We start from the raw sequence: 22,121 nt of genomic DNA, 5'->3' as shown, positions 1-22,121 counted from the left end.
CACCCAGGTCATAATTGGGCGACATTTTTACATTGAAACACTTTCTGGGGGCTCTCAAATCTGTCTAAATATTATAATGAGCTCGACGCTCTGTTTTCTCCTATTTGGTGGGGTGCACCCCCCTCGTGGGTGCAGCGAAAATGACTTGTGTTTCTCAGGCAATGGTAGTACCTTGATCTGTGTTTATGTGGACGGCGTCGCACTAGTCTGGCTCTATTTGGGACTTTCCGGTAAACTTTGGCAGTTACAGTGAATGTCCCCAGGCGTCAAAATGTTGGCTCCAAATGTTGAAACAGTGTAAGCCCACTGATCTAGGATCAGTGTGTATGTCTGACTGGTTGTTTGTTTGTTAGGCTGGGGTATTCGTTTGTTTGTTTGTTGTTTGAAGTTTTGTCACCTTGAAGAAGAGAAAACATATCCAAGGACTGTTTCCCCTTAACGAGACATCCTCCAAAACATCAGATCAACCGAAGGAAATTAAATATAAACAGTCAGTAATATCAGACAATTTTGTTGTAATCGGCAGGAGACACAAACACTTAAGTTTAGTCTTGAAATAATCACACCTATGAAATAAAAACTAACTATTTTTAGCCATAGTTTGTCTTCAGCGGCCGCGTCCATGTTTTGCTTAGTAGTTGTGGTCGTCACATACGCAGACATGAGGGTTACGTTCCTTTCGATCCCGCCCTAACCAAAACACAAATCAACCGCAAATTTAATTTAATATTTTGATTTTGCCGCAGCCCACCTGAGCTTTTTACTCAATATTAAGGTCATACTGGAGACTCTTCTTTGATAAAAACAACACACAAAGGGTCCCCTATGCATTTTCTGTTGCTAATCAAATACATGTAAACAGATTACTTTAATAGTCGTTGAAGGGAAATAATGCACTTGGAACGCAGCCTCGTACACGGGGCGGCACGGCGACTAGCCTCGTGGGTGAAATGTTACATATTCACGGCCTGCAAATCACCAAGGTCGCGGTCAGGATTTCACCATTTGAGATAATTAGACCTTGCACCATCGAACCGTAAAAATGTCTTGGTTTGAATAAAGAATGTATACAAACTAAAACTTGTGAAATTTTCAGCTTGGTGTGTTTTCTCACGTCTGAGGAAAAGGTGAACAAATAAAAATGCGCTTCAAACATCACTTTGATGAACTGAACAAACATAGCACGTAACTACGCCTCTTTTTCTTAACGTTCCTTCATTTTCTGCCACGGACCGTGAACATTTTTGATGGATTATATCACCCTTTCAAACAAAAGTGAGTTCGTAAAAAAAATTCCCAATTACTTTGCCATTTGGAGAACAAATTATGAGTTGGTGTGAAGTGCATGTACTGACATAGTTTTGGGGTATTAAATGTCCTGTTAAATATTATTATTTATGGTTGCTAAAGATGGCAAATTAATCAAGGAGCTAATTGACAATTAATAAATGAGCAGATTCTGTTTTTCAAGTTTACCGGTACTCTTGGATGAAATCTATGATCCAGTGCCAAGTGTCCAGAGCAATATTCTCCCCTGAGATACACAAGGCTCTCGGGAACAACGTGCTGCACCAATCCCTGGCTAATTGTTTACCCAAACACCAAATTTGATGAATATTCACATGTTGTCTGTAATCTTTACTGGGGCTAAAGCATGCATGTTTAACTGTCTTTCAAAAAGAGAAACACAAACAAACAAACAAACACCCCCAAAAAACGAACGAACACACAAACGAACGATCGAACAAGTACCCCAACAAACAAACAAACAAACAAACAAACCAACCAACCAACCAACCAACAAACAAACAAACAAACAAACAAACAAACAAACAAACAAACAAACAAACAAACAAACAAACAAACAAACAAACAAACAAACAAACAAACAAACAAACAAACAAACAAACAAACAAACAAACAAACAAACAACACAACAAACAAACAAACAAACAAACAAAACAAACAAACAAACAAACAAACAAACAAACAAACAAACAAACAAACAAACAAACAAACAAACAAACAAACAAACAAACAAACAAACAAACAAACAAACAAACAAACAAACAAACAAACAAACAAACAAACAAACAAACAAACAAACACAAACAACACAAACAAACAAACAAACAAACAAACAAACAAACAAACAAACAAACAAACAAACAAACAAACAAACAAACAAACAAACAAACAAACAAACAAACAAACAAACAAACAAACAAACAAACAAACAAACAAACAAACAACCAGACAAACAGACAGACAGACAGACAGACAGACAGACAGACAGACAGACAAACAAACAAACAAACAAACAAACAAACAAACAAACAAACAAAAGACAAACAAACAAACAAAAACAGTTATTGCATTAGCCCTGTCACATTCGTTTCCATTAAAGCCAGTGGACACTATTGTAATTGTCAAAGACCAGTCTTCTCACTACTTGGTGTATCTCAACATTATGCATAAAATAACAAACCTATGAGTATTTGAGCGCGATCGGTCGTCGGAGTTGCGAGATAACTATGAAAGAAAGAAAAAAACACCCTTGTCACACGAAGTTGTGTGCTTTCAGATGCTTGATTTCGAGACCTCAAGTTCTAAACTTGAGGTCTCGAAATCAAATTCATGGAAAACTACTTCTTTCTCCAAAACTACGTCACTTCAGAGGGAGCCGTTTCTCACAATGTTTTATACTATCAACCTCTCCCCATTACTCCTAATCAAGTAAGGTTTTATGCCAATAATTATTTTGAGTAATTACCAATAGTGTCCACTGCCTTTAAAATACATTGTTTAAGCATATAAAGACAAAGAAGAGGAAGAACTAATTTTTGACAATGTTTTATGGGCAGCGGGCGTCTAATTAAAAATGCGGGTGCATGGAGTAGGGTGGGGACTGGGTGCGGGCGGGTAAAGTAACGGGAAAACGCAAGTTCAGGTGCCAACAAGGCTAGTTGTCCTTTTCGTTTTCCGTTTATTTTTATTTGTATGCAGGACTGTCTACTTTCACAGAATATACGAGAGTGTATCGCGAGGGAAGAAACAAAAACAGGAAACTTGAGTGCCATGGTCTGCGAAAATATTATGTTTGGGTTAGTTTGGTGTTTTAAAATCTAGTTGTTAGCCAAAAAGATATTGTACAGCACTAGAAAATCTTGTTTTTTTATTGTACCGTTTTCTCCCTTGAAAAGTCTGCACAGCCGCTAGTAAGAATTGAAAATTATGATATTGTTCACAATTTGCGTATACATAACTCACACGTATCAACCTGACAATTGTTTCGATCTAGCGATTTGTTTTCCCTTTAAATGACTGACGTCAAATTTAAACCATGTATTTTTAAAATGATTGTTTAATGTGTAGGTTATTTTAACACAGCATATGGATTAAACATTAAAACTAATTATCTCATTCTTCCAAAAATAAGTAGAGTGATCGATTACTAAAATAATACAGAGTTTCATTCTGAAATATGTAATTTCCATTTCATTCGGTCTGGTATTAAAATGATTAAGAACGGTTTCGTCTCATTGCCTGTTTATCTCATATCGAGTTCAGGTTCGCCTTGTATCAGATGGTTTTAAGAGAGTTGTTTTTCAAATCACACATGTTTTACAGGCAAGGATTACGGCGGCGTGTTTTATACTGTCGCTTACAATTCATCGCCAGGAAGGAGGCGTTATTACAATTTTTGTCGGTGCTCTTGACCGAAAATTACAAGGAGAATTATTCTGCACATTTTGGGGTAGAATAGAAAAGTCATCACATCAGTTTTATAGAGAGTAACTTGTGTTCAGTTAGGGGCTATACAATCAAGTAGCAGTCTACTTTAAAAAAAAATACATTTTAATTCATGGCAATGGACAACGTTGGTATTGTCCAAGACCAGTAGGCATCACTTGGTGTATCGCAACCGAATGCATAAAATAACAAATTATTTGTGAAAATGTTGACTCTATTGCTCATTGCAGTTAGTTATAAGAAAATAGTGAACAACAGTACACACCCTTGTTGCACCCCTGTTTGTGTTTTTACATGCCTGAATAAAAGGCCTCATTAGGCCTGAAGTATTTTAATATTGAGTGAGAAATTACTTCTTTCTCAAAAACTGCGTTACTTGCGTTTCACACAATGTTTTATATACTACCAACAGCTCTCTCCACTGCTCGTTACCATGTAAGTTTTTGTGCTAACAATTATCCCGAGTAATAAAAAATTGTGTCCAGTGCCTTCTGTCCATTTTGTGTTGCAATCCTTAATTGATTTTCATTAAAATAAATTACGGGGACTACAGAAGAGCACTTCTTTTGGATATGATAGTTTACTTTTTCATTGTTATATTTAGATAAATGAAATAGCTAAATAAAGTTATTTGACGTTTTGAGGCAAATTTTGCAATGCTACATTAAAATTCAACAAATCTGCAATGGTTTAGTGCAACAGAATTTTATCACAATTTTTTCTAACAGAAAGTTGGTGCTTATCAGAAATAACATCTAATTCCATAACTGGAATTTCCCCTTCTCAATCTTTTGAAATTATCATCAGTATTAAAGTAACTGCTCATAGCAACCTGCTAGCTGAACTACACAATAGAAGTACACATCAGCTATGAATGTTAAAATGCATTTTGAGACAATTTTCAATTCGAAGTAAAATAGTTATATCCTTTTTATCTCCCAAACTTTGAATAGAAGAAGTGTTACCGCAGTGGAAAATGGGTTCTTGAAAATCACAAGACGGATTTTTCTGCAATTACGTCAGTCTTTCGAATAAATTGTGTACTGCATTAATGAATAACAAATGTCATACCTTGCATTTATAATGTTTTTAATTACATTAAATAAACATTGATGTGTGACCTCGTACAGTAAATATAAAACAACAAATGTGTATACTGCTTTTAGTTCCGATGGCAATACAAGTTTAAAGACATTTTGACACTATTGGTAATTGTCAAAAACCAGTCTTCTCACTTGGTGTATCTCAACATATGTATAAAATAACAAACATATGAAAGTTTGAGCTCAATTGGTCGTCAAAGTTGCGAGATAATAATAAAAGACAAAACACCCTTGTCACACGAAGTTGTGTGTTTTCAGATGCTTGATTTCGAGACCTCAAATTCTAAATCTGAGGTCTCGAAATTAAATTCGTGGACAATTACTGCTTTCTCGAAAACTACGTCACTTCTCACAATGTTTTATATAACCAACCTCTCCCCATTACTCGTAATCAAGAATTGTTTTATGGTAATTATTTTGAGTAATTACCAATAGTGTCCACTGTGGTTGTGCTGACTTCTTATGGTCTTCGAGTTTACAAAAAGATAAATTCTTCTCATGAAACTGCACGAGATCAATGATTCCATTCGATATAAGATCCTTAAAAAAAAACCATCGTGTTATGAAAGCTAGTGCAAAAAAAATAAAAACGAATATATAAATACGTTTGTGTATGTATATAAATTAAATAGTTATTAAAAAAAACCAAAAAAAATCCCCTTTACTTTATAATATTATGCTTCTAATTTTTTTTTCCGGAAAAAAAAACATGTCCCCTTTATTAATATTAGAAGCATTTTTTAAATTTTTTTTTTTAATAAAAGTGAGTGATGTTATGTAGTAAAGGGAACAAAAAGTGAATAATATTTATATTATTCACTTTTTGTTCCCTTTTTTTTTTTTTACTGCATAACAATATTATTCATTTTTTGTTCCCTTACCTACATAACATCACTCCTTTTTACTAAAACAAAAGTAACAAAATAAAAGGCTTCTAATATTTTGTCGAAATTTGTAGGCCTACAAATCATGTAGTGGCCGTGAGAGTGATTTTTTTTATTTAAAAAAAAACATTTCAAATCAAATCAAACAAAACCTCTGACTTCAAACATTTTTACTTTTTATGTTTTTAGGATTTTTAGTTTCGAATGTTGATCGAAAACTTAAAAAATAAATACCTTCAATTCGTGTTCTTTACTTTTTGATGTATTTTAACGGACTTCTTTATCAAATATGTTGCCTGCTTTATTTAAATATTTATCGACTAAATTTTGCAGAGTTTTGGAGATCTATTTTATGACGAGAACACACAGTGCGATTTAAGGGACTGTCTCATTTCAGACGCTGAGTGCGCTGTTTCTAAGCGCCGCAATATCCACCTGTCACGTCGGCCAATCAATCAGGTTGAGCAACAAATGAGATGGAGGCACCCCCACGGCTAGAATGGTACAGTCTACAGTCCAAATCATTCATACAACGGGCACTGGCAAACACGTTTTGCATGTTGTCTGCTCACTAAAGTTGAAGTACAGTCCGTGTACGGATACACGAATGGAGTCATGGCGGTTCGAAATGGAATAAGTTTATGGCTGTTTTTCACTTCTTTTTGGATATATATTTACCCAACTCTAACCAGACAAGGTAAGACGGATTCTTATTGAGTTTCTTTACCAAAAATTATCAGCTATTCGGTGGTCCTTACAAGTATTTTGAGGAGAAATTTCGAATGATTTAGCTGTCGTCTGCCTGTGTGTGCGTCGGTTTACGTGCGTTGGCAACAGGCAATACGGTATACACAGCTCGCGTTTTCTAAAAGTTCTTCGACTTTGCCAATTTTGAAGCTCGATGGGTGGGAATATTTCACGCCGAACTTATTTGCTCTATCCAGGGCTGGATACTAAGATTGGCTCAGTCATGTACCGGACATTTTTACTGACAAACAACAGCCAACTGTGAAGTTATTTACTCTTGTTTATTAAAATGTCATAGCCGTGTTCGCGTAGTCGTGTGGAGATTCGCTAGCTTTGCGCGGAAGCCAGTCAGTCATATTCATCAGCGGATGCCCCCTCCAATTTATGAAATCATCTCTTGTTATCAATTCCATCAAGACAATTATTACCAATAGAATATGATCCAATATTTATTCACTCACATCCTGTATGGTCTGAGAGGCAATTATACACAGTGTTTCCTCGTTTTATCTTGATAAATAAAACAAAGATCCAGCGTAAATCTTGCGGCGCCAGCCCCGGCCGTTCACGTCGCTTGCGCCTGGCGATGCATGGATTGCTCGCCGCGGTGCATTTCCTCCCCGTTTGCCGGAGTCAACTAAAGAATCCCGTCCCATAAATCCTGGATTTTCTTAAAGCGCAGTATTGCCTGCAGACTTCTACCTGTCATCCGGAGACACCACGGACATTTATTTTGGCCCAATTTTGCAGGGGTACCTTTTCACCCAAAATTCATCACGAAAACTCTTTGGAAATCCAACCGGTCGGTCGGCGCCGTTGTGCGGCGTGACTGTGACCGCTAGCCCGTTGCTAAATAATTCAGGAGAATTTTTTGTGTAAACTGTATGCCCTACGGGCTGGCGGTGTTAGTGAATGGTAGAGTTTTAGACTGCGACTTGAAAGAGTAACTGGAATATCTGTCATTCAGACAAGCAGTCTATAACTTGGACTGACTGACTCTTAGTCTTATTGAACTTATAATAATTCAGTTGAATATTCAATGCTCTACATTGGTGAAACTAATATTTTATTTGACAAGTAAGGTCATTGAACGACAGAATAATAATCCAAGATACCCAAAACAGTTTTAATCTTGAAAGGGGAACCTGTCCTCAAACGAAAATGTTTCAATCTACTTATAAGTCAAAATCTTTTGTGAAAAAATTGTACTGAATGCTCTTCACCCATGTGGAATAAATTGGCATAAATTAATTAGCCCATGATTGGTAGAGTGGATTCATAATACCATTGATGCACTAAAAGTACGAACTTGCAATATATTTATACCAACCTTAGTCGTTTTCCATAAACATAATTTATCGCGCAATAACTAGTCAGCATTATGCACTTAGTGTGTAACCAAAACCGGTGATTGTTATTAGTTCAAAAAGATGCTGTCTCTATTACACCAGCCTTTAACTTGCCTTGCCCCTGCGCAATTCCGTATTGCCATCCACACTACCAACCTTCCTCATTTTGTTTCTCGCTGCCGTTACGAATCGATGTAAATAACCGTGAGCATGGTATGGCAAGCATGGCACGCTCAAACCGGTTCGAGTGCCGATGATATTGGCTTGTTGTACTTAAAGAGCATGGCTTTTGATACAAACACACAAAATATTAATACAACAGTGAGATATTCTTCAGAATTTGTGTGGAATATAGAGCTAGTCTTTACAGATGACTTTTTTTTCCTTCTAATAACCAAAACAATTTCTGCATGGAAATACTGTATCATCTCTATTTTTAAGTTAAATATTAAAACATAAAGATATGGTAAACTCATGCATGTTCTTGAATAGGCAAAGTATTTACAGCCAATATCTTTGTGTGTAGATTATTTTAAAGCATCAGGTGTTTCCAATATTAATAACCATTCAATTTGCGAGTATCAATATCATGATTATCAGTATAACCCAAGGCCTTAGTTATCCACGCAAATTGATTTGTTTCCTGTTGTACAACAAAAAGGTTCTATTGCAAGTATCCGGGCCATAGTAAAAGCCTTTTTAGTTCAGTAAAAAAGGAGATGTATCGCTTTTTGGTGAACAAAACTTGTGCTTTAAGAAGAAAACCTTACTTCCTGCATAACATTTTGGCTAAGACGAGGCAATAACGGGCATTGCTTCCCTGCATAGTCGCTGAGTTGCGTATTGATTAAAAGCAGAGAAATGCGTGGCGGCCATTTACGGATTCCTACTGTTGCAATAAAACGACGCCTGCAGCCCCTGGGTTCTGATTTCCTCCAAACTCCCCAAGATAGAGAATAAACCTCGGTCAGTAAATTTTAAAGGGACAAAGCAGTGCCCAGAATTCACTGCTTTGTTTTTATAAAAAATAAATTTCACAATGATGATGCAACCTGTGGGCAAGTGGAGTGAAATGTCATCTTCGCTCTTTGAAACAACTGCATAATTCTCAAAAAAAGTTAAAAATTCCTCTACATTTTAAGAATCCAGTGACAACAAGTAGATATTTATAGTTCCTTAAAGTGCTTGAAACTCACTAACAACACTGGTTGATGAAGTTCAAATGTAACATTGGTAAAAACTACACGCACAAGTTAATACACACTGATTTATTTCCCACACAAAACAACCATTTCTGTACATAAACACATTTCCCACACCAAATAACCATTTCCGTTCATAAACCCCACTTTTTCAAATTGCATTAAGTGGAAAAAATTTCCCCTCAACAATCTTTATAAAGTCGTATTTAATGGCTCATCGTGCATTATCAAAAGACTAATTTTGGCATAATAATAATAATGTGATCATTCATTGTACTCCGGTATGATTGTTTTCCACATGACTACACTACCATTACAATTACGTACAATATACAATGTAAGCCGTAACAAAATATACTGTCTGGCATTGCAAGTCTCTTATTGTAGCTTGCCATCCACTGTACCCAGGTACATTTTCTGCCCCAGTGGATGAAGGTAAATATTGGGTCGCCATTTATAATAGTTCTCTTTCAAATTGTAAATTGCAACAAATGTTAGGGATACATCCATCCATCACACACACAGTGAATTTGGATGGTTACTGGTTTACAACATTTTAATTAACAATGATCTTTTATTCTAGTTGATCCTTCATTCATGGTCCACAAATTCTCTTAAAGAACCTGTTGGTGTTATCTTGGTTTCCACAAGAGATGAGTCTTGTGTTTTATCAAGTATTCAACAAGGGAACCAAAGAACGATAGATGATAGATAAAACAAATGATTTGTAATAAACAAAATAATCCATATGAACAAAAATGCTACCCACACTTTGATCGTTTTTTAATCCCTGTTGGAGATCACTGTTCATGTAGAACTCAGATGGGTGGTCATAAAACTTAATGATATATGCTCACTTGGCTAGAAAAACAGCAAAATAATTTCGATTAGGTATTTTATTGCATATGTACTGTATTGTAACAAAAACTGTCAAGGTAATTTTAATTTGCACTTAAATATTGAAGTGCCTTCAAGAACAGGTCTGGGATTTTGTTTCTTCTGAATCTGAGGGAAAATGTGTTATTTACCTGAGAGTAGAAAACTTCTATGAGATGATTTTAAAAAAGTCAATTAAGTGCATCACCAAGCCAATGCAATGGCAACAGAGAACATGGCTCAAATTTGACATGTTTTCTTGATTGTTACTTAATTTAAAGAATGATTACTCACTTTGAGGCGCCCTTGGGTGTATAAAAAGAATAAGAACTGTGTTTTATTATAATTATTGCAACTTCATAAACAACACGACAACAAAACATAAGTGAGCTTTTTATCACAAGTAACTGCTATGTTTACCTTACAGCAAAACCTAAATGTTTGTTATCTAATCTTGATGACTGTGTTGTTCATTAAGTTGCCTTTTATCACAACCAGTTGATTTATTGTTGTTACATGTTATTAAGTGCACACAAACACCATGCACTAAGTCAGCATTGTTAGGCTGTATAATGTGGAGGCTATACATGTAAGCTAAGCACTAAGCTGAAAACCCAATAGTAATTTCTCGTAGAATTATACTGAATGATGGAATGGCAATTCTTGAATATGTAAAGTGGTTTTAAAAACTGTGATCGAGAAAATTGATGAGTTTTGGTGAGTAAAATTACTGCCATGGAATACATGCACCACTTACAAATTCATTATGCCAACTGATTTCCCAATTCAATGACATAACGTAGCCTAATATTAATAATGTGGACAAATTAGGCACCATTTGAAGGATTGATTTCTGATTTTGTTTTCGCCCACTGACTTTTTCATGTGGCTACATGTTTCATCCATGTAAAGTATTGTTGTGCTGTAAAAAAGTTTACTGCCCTGATTTAAAATGTGTTAAAAAAAAACAAAGCAGTAAAAATAAGCTGGGAACCAGTCACAAATTTTGTGTTTAAAGTGACATCGTGGTTGGTAAATGGTAACCTGTTTCTGCACTGAACAACCTTCCGGAGGGACTCTTTAAATCCACACGGTTCAGCGTGATTTTCCAGTCCACCGTCGTCTTTCACCCTTCCTGTTCAGTATGATACTCCAGTCTACAGTCCCTGACTGGTTCAAAAGAAGACACTCTGTACTAATGCATTAATCTCATGCATTATTCTACACAATTACCCCTCGTACTGCTACATGTACACAAGGGTGCGTAATATCAACGGATATTAACTCCTCAACAGTGACTCAGACATTAGTGTTACTGCCAATTTATTTAATATATCTGTGAGATTATGTGTTGCAGATTTTGTTACCTCTGCTTTTTAATTAGAATGAGAACTTGTTGTGCTGGACTAGGATGCATTATTTAAATGCATTGCGTGCTGCATTAGCATTTTAAATTCCTGATGTGTGTATTGCTATGGGGGTTTAAGTTTGAGCTAAACAAACATTGTTGGAGTACTAAGGGGTTTTACTAATAGTAATGCCCTGCAGTCTTTATAATTTAGTTGAAATTAAAGCTAAACAAAAACAGCGTTAGAAGTTTCTGGAAAAAAAAATCCCAGATGAAAACAAGTAGCTAGGCCTATACAGTGTACACTATAGAACCATGTACACTAGGTCATAATCACATTTTGCAAACATCTTGAGAGTACGAAAATACTGTCCAAAATAAAAAGAAATACTTAAAAACACAGTGGTTTTTATTGTGCATTATGTCAGAATTTAAACAAGTCACTTGAAGTCATCAACATTAATTTCACATTTTAAACATAAAGAGCTTTGCAATTTGCTTAGTTCAAATTTTCCCCTTTTTTAATCTGAATGCTTATAAACATGACTAGGAGAATTATGATCTACTAATATATCGATAAGCTTTGAAATTAAAAGTATATATAGGACATCTAGTTATACATTTTGAAAAGAAAATGAACTGTCATTAGAATGACTTCTAATCCTTCAGTCATGCTTGATGTTGAGCAAGTGCCAATTGTACCTTGTTGAAGTAATCCAAGTAAACACGTACATGTAACCTTGAAGACGATCTTCATTCACTCACTGCATGAATTATTAACCCTGAACCATGCAATCCTATTCGACAAGAATGCATCCAGTTACGTAATTTTCTGGCTGAGTTGTGGCGCGCTCCTGACTATAAATTTAAGATCATTAATGAGGGCATTTGATAATTAGAATTCAGCTGACTGACTCAACCCAAGGAATTGGAAAACAAATTAACTAATGAATTATTTATCCACAAGCTAATTTCAAATAAGTATACTACATTGTTACATTGTGTTTTTTGTTACAAACAGACCTGAGCAATTTATTTTTTGGGTCTGTGTTTTGTATACCTACAATGTACAAGGATAGAAAGTTGAGGTATAATGTAAAATAAGAATCTGATTCTTAATTGAATGAGATACATCATTTATCTTACAATGGTACTGTTGTAGGCATGCTTTCTTTTTAACTGAATGTTGAATTAAAAACAAGAAAATGCAGTGTCTATGTTATGGTTTCAACATTTGGTAGAAATGAACATATATTTTGATAATGCTGCTTTAAAAGTACATTCAGTAAGGGTTGCTTTTCCCACTGACTTGGTTAATTGAGCGGCAAAACAATACAGCTATCCAGTTTGAATGGTAGATTGATTATACCCAGTTTACTGTATTTCTTTTCTCTATTGCTTCAAATTGCAAACTGATATTGTGTCATTGTCATTTGAAACCATTCTAATGAATTGAGAATTTAAGTCCAGTGGAAAAATAACATGGAATTCAATTCTGTTCCGCACTGTTGAAAAGAGTTCACAATAGGGCAGAGTGCACAGCAGGAGCTACAAGATGTCTAGTGAAGTGAATAAACTAATTTGATTATTTACGTGCAAACATTTACTTCCCATAAGGATTTAAAGTAAGAAAATTTCATAGAGCATTTCAAAGCAAAACATACTGCTTAAAACATTTCTGTTAGGCAAAAATAAGCTGGTTACCACTTATGAACAATTTGGTTTGTAACCTTACTGATAAGCATAGTATGATGACATGTGCTTATAAATGTACTTTTTGTTTAGAATCAGCTCTGTGAAATTACACAGAAGATGACATCATTTGTTTCCCCTGGTCTTGGCCTAGTGGTTTCTTTTACAATATTCCAACAGACTCCCTTTTTATAATTCATGTGGCCATACCCTTCAGAGATAAAATCCAGGCCCGATATATTCTACCAATCAGTAGAGCTGATTTTACAAACCAATGGTAGTTAAAAAATGTTGAAAAGTGCTAACCAGACCCCCATGGTTAACATTTTCTCTCAGCCTTATAGCTACTATATCTGCTGTAATATCAACAATGAAATGTCCTGTAAAAACAGTCACAATAATCATCGCAAACAATCGCACCTGAAACGAGATGTATGCGTTTTAGGAGTGTTATCGTACTGAAAGCACAAACAGGTAGCTTTATTGTAAACAAAGTTCCCCTGAAACTTCCACTTCGCTTGATGACTCCCCACAGCCTTGCATGAAAACCCACGCTGAGATCACAGTAAATTTGAAAGTACCGACGATGTTCGCACATCTACATTCATTCCTGAAGCTAGTTACATTTTTACTGTAAACAAACTACCCCATTATCCACCCTCAAACCTGGCTCATTCAAGCTTTTATTATGATAATGGAACCAGTTCACTGTCACTTTCAATACCATAAATACTGGAATTCCTCCATCAGGGAGTCTATTTTTTTACTGCAAGACTGTGAAACAGTTTGATGCTTTAGATAGCACTTGGGGGAGGTAAGGTGAGAATATCTGATGTTGTGTGCTCAGCACTTTATGATTATGCCTGGCTCCTCTCTTTAGATATCCTTGCATATTTTAAGATGCTTAATTGCATCAATTGACATGAAATTGTATGTTTTACTTTTTTTATTGAAATAAGTCACATCTGTTTGTTGACTTTGGAGGAGGCTGGCGTCGGGGAAAAATCATGTATGCTGGAATTTCATTGTTTACCACAATACAAAATAAAGATTTTTATACATGGTGTGCACAAAACTTGTTACAAATAATGGTACTTGAAAAATGGGGTAATAATTGTTAAAATAACAAACGTGATTTGCTTTACAACAAAGGTTAAGTGTAATTCAAAGTAAAATTTTAATCTGAGAAATTAACCAAGCTAGGTTTGAGGAGATTTTTGGGAAAAAATAAGAATTTGTTAGGGGTACTTCAGATTTACAGTGCCTTGTCATGATAAGCCATTTACTCCCATCGTATTCATTTGTAATGTTTTTTTTTGTAATCAGTAAATAAAAGAGGAAAACAGATTCCACTTTTTACTTCTAAACTGTGATGAAATAAATATAAATTGAATTGAATGTAACCAAACGTAGGCTAGGAGGAATTAGTCTGGTTCCTTTTGTTTCTTTCAATTCTAATTCATGATTACATTGCATACTGGAAACGTTTAGAGATGGTGGCATAGGTTTATTCATGTGGATTAATGCTGCCTAATTAATATGTACAATGCTCACAGTGCAGTTACAGGTCACAATAGACACAGAATACAGGAGTGCCATGGTGTAACCCACACTGTGTAATGAAGATGTACAGTTTACCAGCGTGCAGTGTTGTACCTCGGCACCACAATTACTTATTTATGTGGACATTTTTTACAGCAAAAGTGTAGAAAATACACCCTACGTGGATGGAAAATCTTCTTGTAGCTAAGCATGATATGTAGCCTTAATTATGATTTATTAAAAAAGGGAGACAAAATTGTTCAGACTCATATATGGATCACCAGTCGTTTACAAATTCACATGATCACAGTTCTCGCACCATTGCTGTTCAAAAACAAATTGTTTGCTTGATGATATTCGTAGTCGTTTCGGTTTGCATCTCAGTATAGATTTTCCAACGTCTCTTAATATGTATAGGCATACATTATGTATGAATGCACATGTGGAACCTTTAATGCATTTCATATAGTTCTCCTTTTTTTAAATTTTAATGACAACTATGTTTATTTTCAAACTAACGTGTTACTGCATACTAGAATAAAAAGCATACCTCAGAACAACATTGAGTTAGTCTTCTTTTGACAGTGAAAGCAAGAACATAAAGTCAACATCATCTACACGTGCTTAACTTTTTTATTTTAAACTGTAAATCCATATCTTGGTTACCACTGACGACAACTCAATGAACAACACTTTTGTATTATGCAGTGCAGTATTGCATGAGTGCCACACTTGAGGCCTACTTTCCCCTTCCCCCCCCCATAAATCTTAATGATCACCATTGGTAGTAGAAAGACACTAGACACACGTACCAACCACATAAAGGTCAATAACAATGTATTCAGCATGCAAGCAACAATGGGTAGTAATTGGCCATTTTGTTGAGGGCATTTTATATTGCAATCTAAAAATATGTTGATTTTGCCCTATTGGACAGACTGTGATGCACAATATTACAGCCATCACCATCAATCAGCATGTAGGCCTATTAAGTCTAGCACTTATGACGCTATCATTAAAAACCTATTTTCAAAGTAAGAATACAGATACATTGAAACTATATTTGTTTATATTTTATTTGAGTAATTCAAGAGAAATATTTTCTCTATCTTTACCTCAAAAAATATATCCAGATTTGTAACATGATGATGAAATTTCCGATAGATGCATGTATTCAACACTTGCTCCTTAATTTTCACCCAAGTGTTATAGAGGGTCGTCAGAGAATCTTTTTGACACTCTGTTTTTAATTTTGACGCCCTGTCTCATGTAATTGACTTGCTCGAGTATTGGCTAACACCTTGGTTTCCACGGCTAATAATGTTTAACATATTTGTTTATTAAAATGATGGAATAATCAAGGATAATAATTCATCATGTAACCTTAGCTGTGGTATAGATTTGTCATTCGTCGCCCTGAATGGGCTGACAATGCACCAAGAAGGTGGACCTAGCTTTATACAACCCAATGGTTCAACGCCCGGGTGACATCAATACCAGAAACATGGCCATAAACAGGGGAATCCACACTGAATGCACCATAGACTCTCCCCCGGGAACGCTCTTCCCCCTCTTCATTAGATTAGATCACATTGTCATCATAAACTAACTGTTGAAATCAAAATGGAAGCCCAGCGCAGCTAACAGAATTTGATTATGAACACAATCAGAACGGTTTATGGCACCGTTCCTGTTGCCTTTATTTCCACGATATGCGATTTGTAAATGGATAAATGTTTGGAGAGACATTTATTAAATTGTCAATGATGAATTTTGTTACATTCCTCTTGTCCTTGCTTGCGTTCATTGTAATGGCAGTGGCTTGACTGAACCAGCTAATGTAGGACTTTATAGTGTGTTTTTGTATAAATATCCTCGGGCAAATTTATGAAACATCTTCTTTTTTTAAAGGCTACGAATGAATTGGTCAGCTACGGCTAAGGCTGGTCGGCTGATTCATCATGTATTGAAAGCTGTAGCTGGCTGCAGCTGCCAATCTTGACTGTAATGAAATCATTTTGAAAGTATAATATATCTTCACAATTTAGGTAATTGCTGGTGTGATAATATACTAGGCCCCCTAAATAAAAAAAAAAATCAAAGAAACCGATACATTTTTAAAATTAAATTTAAAAGAACAGTTTACATTTGATCATTTCTTTACTTATCAAAGTTGTATGCTGCACATTTGAAGTTTTTATTTCATCTTTAATGTAGTGAATGTCTTCCAACTAATATGGTAATTTTTGAAAATTTAAAACCTTCACAAAGTGACCAGCTGGCTGCAGTCTTATTGTACATAGATAAGACAGATATATGAAAATTAGTCAAGCAGGCTTAATTAGTAGGTTACTATACTCTGGTCACAATCATCAATTATGCGTGAATTAGTAGGGATTAAAAGAAAAACATGCCACACAATGGTGCCCCTCTTTCACTAGTAACACAAAAACCAACCTTAGTCCATCAGTGTTGGCTCTAATGTTGTAGCTGTTACATGTATGTGGCTACTGTATACTTTTCACTACCTCCAATATGCCATGAATTATTGATTTCTCAACCGAACAATTAATGCTCATGGTAGGAGACTAGAGGGTTGCTTTGTGATCAGGGATTACACCCTCTTTGGTATGTGGACAACAAGCTTCAACAATAGATGGGCTTAGGGTAGATTGGACTCCTTTATAGAATGGGAGAGAAGCTTTAGATCAACCCCTTCTTGTAGTTTATACACCTGTGTAGTTAACACAGGTACTTCATGGATGTCTTTTGATGTTTATAAAGAGAGTTTGGATTGTACATACAGTATGTACATCAACCTAATTTGTAGTGGACCACCTTCCCTGCATTATTCTCAGTTGAGCTGCTTAGGGTTTGGAGTTTAGGCTGTGGTTGTCTATTGTCATGTTCTCAGTTAATTTGCCTGAATTTGCCATTATGATCATGGCTGACATCTTGTCATGTTCCTAGACTGCATGGCATGTAGTGTCCCTAGTGTTGACATTATTTATTAAGAAACCATGCTGCCAGTTATCACAGAAGACCAGTTCATAATTAAATGAGAATACACATCAAAACATTTTTTCTGTTTTTTTTCTAAAAAACACAGAGTGGATTAATTTGTCATTCTGTCATACTGGATTTTGTTGTCCTTCAGTTGTTCCTTTGCAAGTGTATTTACTTTATTTTCACACTGAGTTCACACTGAGATAATTGGCAGAAAAATATACTTGATTTCAAATAAGCCTAAACAGTGTATTGAATGATCTTTTTTAAACATATGTTGTTTGCATTGCAAGGTACTCAACAGTTTAAGTAAAGATAATTTCACCCTTACAGAGGCTCTGAATCAACAAGCAAGAAAACTTTTCTTGAAACGTTTGCCTGACAAATTTCCCTAGAGGATTTTTACCATGCATTACATGTCCTAATTCACATGTACAGTTCACTCAGAAAATTTCTCCTGATTTTGTAGATTAAATGACATCTTCAGATGTTCCTGTCAAAACGAAACAAAAAGTCAAGAAATATGCCACACGTATCTCACTCTGTGAAGAAAAAACAGAACCACCTGCCTTGAGGGATTGCTATATTGCTTTTTAATGCAAGACTTTTTCACGTTAATTGGACGTGAATGAAATTCACCATATTTATTACTTGGCTTTAGAGTATCCCCTCTCGCCTGTTTGCGAGAGATTCAGTACATTCCGCTGCGATGCATTTTCACCCCGCGACTCCGCAGGTCATTCTTGTCAGATCTGATCACGAAAATCCTCATCGCTGGCAAAAACATCGTTGCAAGATGTTATATTACGGATGATGGGATTGGTCGACAGAAGTGCCTTTTTCAGCGGAATTATTCATAAGGAAGTCTTAACACCTGCCGGTAAATTGTCTGTGATTCTAGAGACAGATTGGGGATGGGGCTAGCAGGTGGATAGACTAATGGAATGTGTGACCTGGGCACATCAAAATATTCAAATGTTCAAATCAACATTTCAGATCTAGCATCAGCTAATCAACTATTAAAGATCTCTGATGATATTTTCTTGTGATATTTGTCTGAAAAAAAAACCACCCTCAATTTTTGCAGCAAACTCCTAACTTACTGATAAATGTTGAAGAAAATCACTGCATGCATGTGACCATGACAACCCACTAAATGAAAAATCCTTTTGGTTTCTTCAAACTATCAATAAAAACCTTGATATTAAATGTTTTAAAATCACACTCACATTAGGAGCAAGTTTTCTTGCAGTATTTTTGCAGATTGTGAAGGTTTCTAGAATAAAAAATTACAGTGTCGTTATTTTAAGAAACAACAATAACAAATAGTCTACACAGACTATACTTAAACATTTTCCTTTCAAAATTCACACTTTAATTCTCCTCAAAATATTGTCAGCACCCTAGGCAAAACATAATACAGTTTTCCATCTACTGAAATTGTATTTCATTTTGTCCGCAAACAAGCAACGCCATGGGCATTAACTTTGCGTCTTTACCGCAATCAATGAAAGCATGCATATGTAATGCTCTTCATGCCCTGGAGTATCATTAGCTTTATAGTGTTTACATTATAAACAGGGTCTGGGTTCAACAGTTGAGGTGAACGCTAAATTGTCATCCAGCTGTGCAAAAACAACCAACTGGTTTGTTCAGCTAGGGAAGCTGCTAATTGTGGCTATATGTATTTTTTGTAAATCATTGACATTTCTTTGTCTGTGTTTCGAGTGTGAGTTATTATTACATACTTATTACTTAATTGCAATATTGACAATTCCTAAAAGATCCGAATAAAATAAAAATTCACACTTTTAGATTTATTCTTTTTCAATTTTTCTCGTTCCCTTTTGTCATTGCCTCAGTGCCCCCTAACAAAAGTGCCCCTCAAAAGCTTACTAGCCTGTGTACTGCCTGTACATCCCTTTCTTCTGCTGAAGAAAAAATTCCATATCTCTTAAAAAAAAGAAGACATTTGTGTTGTTATTGTTTTGACAATTCCTAAAAATAACGAACTTCAATTTAAATGATAGTTATGTTGTCAAGGTGGAAAAAGCATCAATTCAAACTTGTTATTTCAATATTTTCAATCAGTTATAAAATCATTTCTTCCATTGAAAATGACATCAAATGTATTTGTATTAAAATTAATTGGTAATTTTCTTTTATTTTCTTTGCAGTTACTCTTTATGATAGTACAAGGTTTGCCGATCTAGGCTGGACTACCTATCCAGTTCTCCCAGGTGATGATACATTTGGCGGGGTAAGTTTTATCTTTCTTTCTTTTTCTCAAAGGAAAACAAATCCCCCAAAACAGCATCAAACCCCCCCAAAAAATATTTCCTCCACAGGAAATGAAAATTGACACTTTGTACTATTCTGTGTTTAACTCCCTCCCTGCTCACAGCAAGCAGTAAAAGTAATACATTCAGCTAAGAAATAATACATTGTATTTGTTTTGTAACAAACCTACTTCCTCTAGATGTAATACAAAAGGATGCGCCAGTCATAACATTGTATTTTATATTTGTGAAGTCTGGGTTGTTGTGCTCAGTACAATAAATGCAGTCAGTGTGTCCACAGCATGTGTGGACAGTTCACCTCAAAGTCAAGTTTGCATTGTGTGAATGCTGGCCTTTGCTGTAAAGTAAGCAGATGGTTCCCAAGTATGTGCACAGTAGCTAGAGACTGAAATTCACCTTGGCTTATAGACAGCAATTGAAAAAAAAGCAAACACAATTAGATCCCTCCATGGAACAAATAGAAACCTCTGATGAATAATATATGCTGTTAACAGTAATGTAAGCACAGTTTGCGAATACTTTAGGTCACTTGTGCCAATTTAACACTCTGGCTACCGTTAGGGTTAATATTTGCATGTTGACCGTGTCCACTTTAAACAGGTTCCAAGTTCTTTCAGCATGAAAACCAGCTTGACCTTTACAGACTGGTCTTATTAAACAGGTGCCTGTGGGCAAGACAGTACCTTTAACCTGGTGTTTTGCACCTTGAGCTTACATCTGGGGCCATGCTGTCTATACTTGCTGCTCTTCCTGAGCTGTTGTAAGGCAATAAATACTTGGAGTGTGCTCCAAGCATATTCTTTTTCCTGTGCCGTCACAGAAAAAGGGCACTTACATCACGGACTGGCTACTGTGAATGTGCGTGCACAGTAATGGCCATGGTCAATGAAAAGCTGGTATTGTCAGTACATATGTGGGCCTGAGGTCTATGTTTACTGCATTTGGGAGAAATGAGCCATCTAGTGAATTGAAGGAAACAAAACAAAGCGTGTATTTGTACTATCACTGTACTGTTCATAATCAGGTTCTTTTTAAGCCAGGTTCACCTCACTTTTCAAAGTATAGCTTATAAATCATGAATGATCATTTACCTTGATTATTTAGAAATAGTAACTGATTTTTTGGCTTTTTCAGAAATAATTTACTATTTCGCTTTTTCAGATATGAAACTTCACAAAATAATTATTCATTTTGTCCAGTCTAAATTGCGAATGTCTTTTGCATTCAGTATGCATGAGGACATTAATTGTTGATATGTATGATCTGACGGCTAACGTTTATTCCTGACAAACTTAAGATCAGAGTTCAAGATGGAGTTGATAAAATGAACATTCCTTATCGATGTACATGTATAAACAAGTTGAAAGACAAATTTGATTCGGTTGATTTCACCGAAATGTCATCAGTTGTTTTTCTCTCCCCATAACTTGGCCCCCAGGTTTCTGTCCATAACTGTCCCTGTGCACGTGTCTAAAGGCACAGTTTTACGGTAATAATTTTTGTTCCGTTAGAGTGGCTTTTTCCCGGGGGGCACGGCAGATATGTAAAGTGATCTTGAATGCTTGGACATATTGCGACGTTTGTTTGCATGCAAATTTTTCATTTTCTGTTGCGGTTATTTAAAGCCAGTATTGGCTCGCTTTGATCAGAGAGTGTCAGGTCTTGATGGAAGGTCATGAGTGGTAGGTCAAAGCAGATCATGCTTTAATTTCCAAGTTTCTCAGTGGTACTCAGGGACAAAAATGCATCCCATTATAGTGTCTTTGAGTTTTCAGAAAAAGGACTGGATGCAAGATTCTAAAATATAATGTGTGAATGTTTCAGCACAGAAGCTTTCAGTTATGAAAAACTGTGATTATTTTGAAGTACAGCTTTTTCAATTAGTTGGTTACAATAACAGTTCATCCCATTTCCTTGTTATTCTGCCACACTTTTTTGTTGAATGCCTGTGATAAAGATAAGAAGTAAGAACTTGTTTTATGATTGGATGTATTGTCAGTAACTAATTCAAAAGTATGAGAGATGTTAAATTTGCATCAGGGATAAAGAATATTAATTTTGGTTTTTACCCATACACCGATGTGTGTTAGCACTATATACTCAGTTCAAAAGTATTTTTTAATGAGATCACATGTAGGTGAGCACAAAGGCTTGCTTTTTGAAGGATTTAATTTTGTCTCTGCCCAAGAAAAGACTTGGTCTCATGGTCAACTAATTAGGTTGGGGAAAGCAAAGCATGTTTGATTAATTTGTTTATGGTTTGAGATGAAAATAAATGACATTTGTCATTTCAAGCAGCTGTTGTTAGTGAAAGTTACA

General features: G+C 35.5%; 1 protein-coding gene across 3 annotated transcripts in view; it reads left to right on the top strand.

Moving 5' to 3' along the window:
* The first annotated feature begins 6,292 nt into the window (after nt 1-6,292).
* LOC139951118 (ephrin type-B receptor 1-B-like) overlaps nt 6,293-22,121 on the top strand; it is a 194,401-nt gene continuing 178,572 nt past the window's right edge. For all 3 annotated transcript variants that reach the window (XM_071949959.1, XM_071949958.1, XM_071949957.1), the window contains exons 1-2: nt 6,293-6,437; nt 19,680-19,762. In XM_071949959.1, the coding sequence (XP_071806060.1) occupies nt 6,356-6,437; nt 19,680-19,762 (165 nt within the window). In that variant the 5' untranslated portion in view covers nt 6,293-6,355. The remainder of the gene's footprint in view (nt 6,438-19,679; nt 19,763-22,121) is intronic.

Source organism: Asterias amurensis, chromosome 18 (assembly GCF_032118995.1).
Source record: "Asterias amurensis chromosome 18, ASM3211899v1".
Classification (NCBI taxonomy): domain Eukaryota; kingdom Metazoa; phylum Echinodermata; class Asteroidea; order Forcipulatida; family Asteriidae; genus Asterias; species Asterias amurensis.
This window is presented reverse-complemented; position numbering and strand designations above follow the sequence as displayed.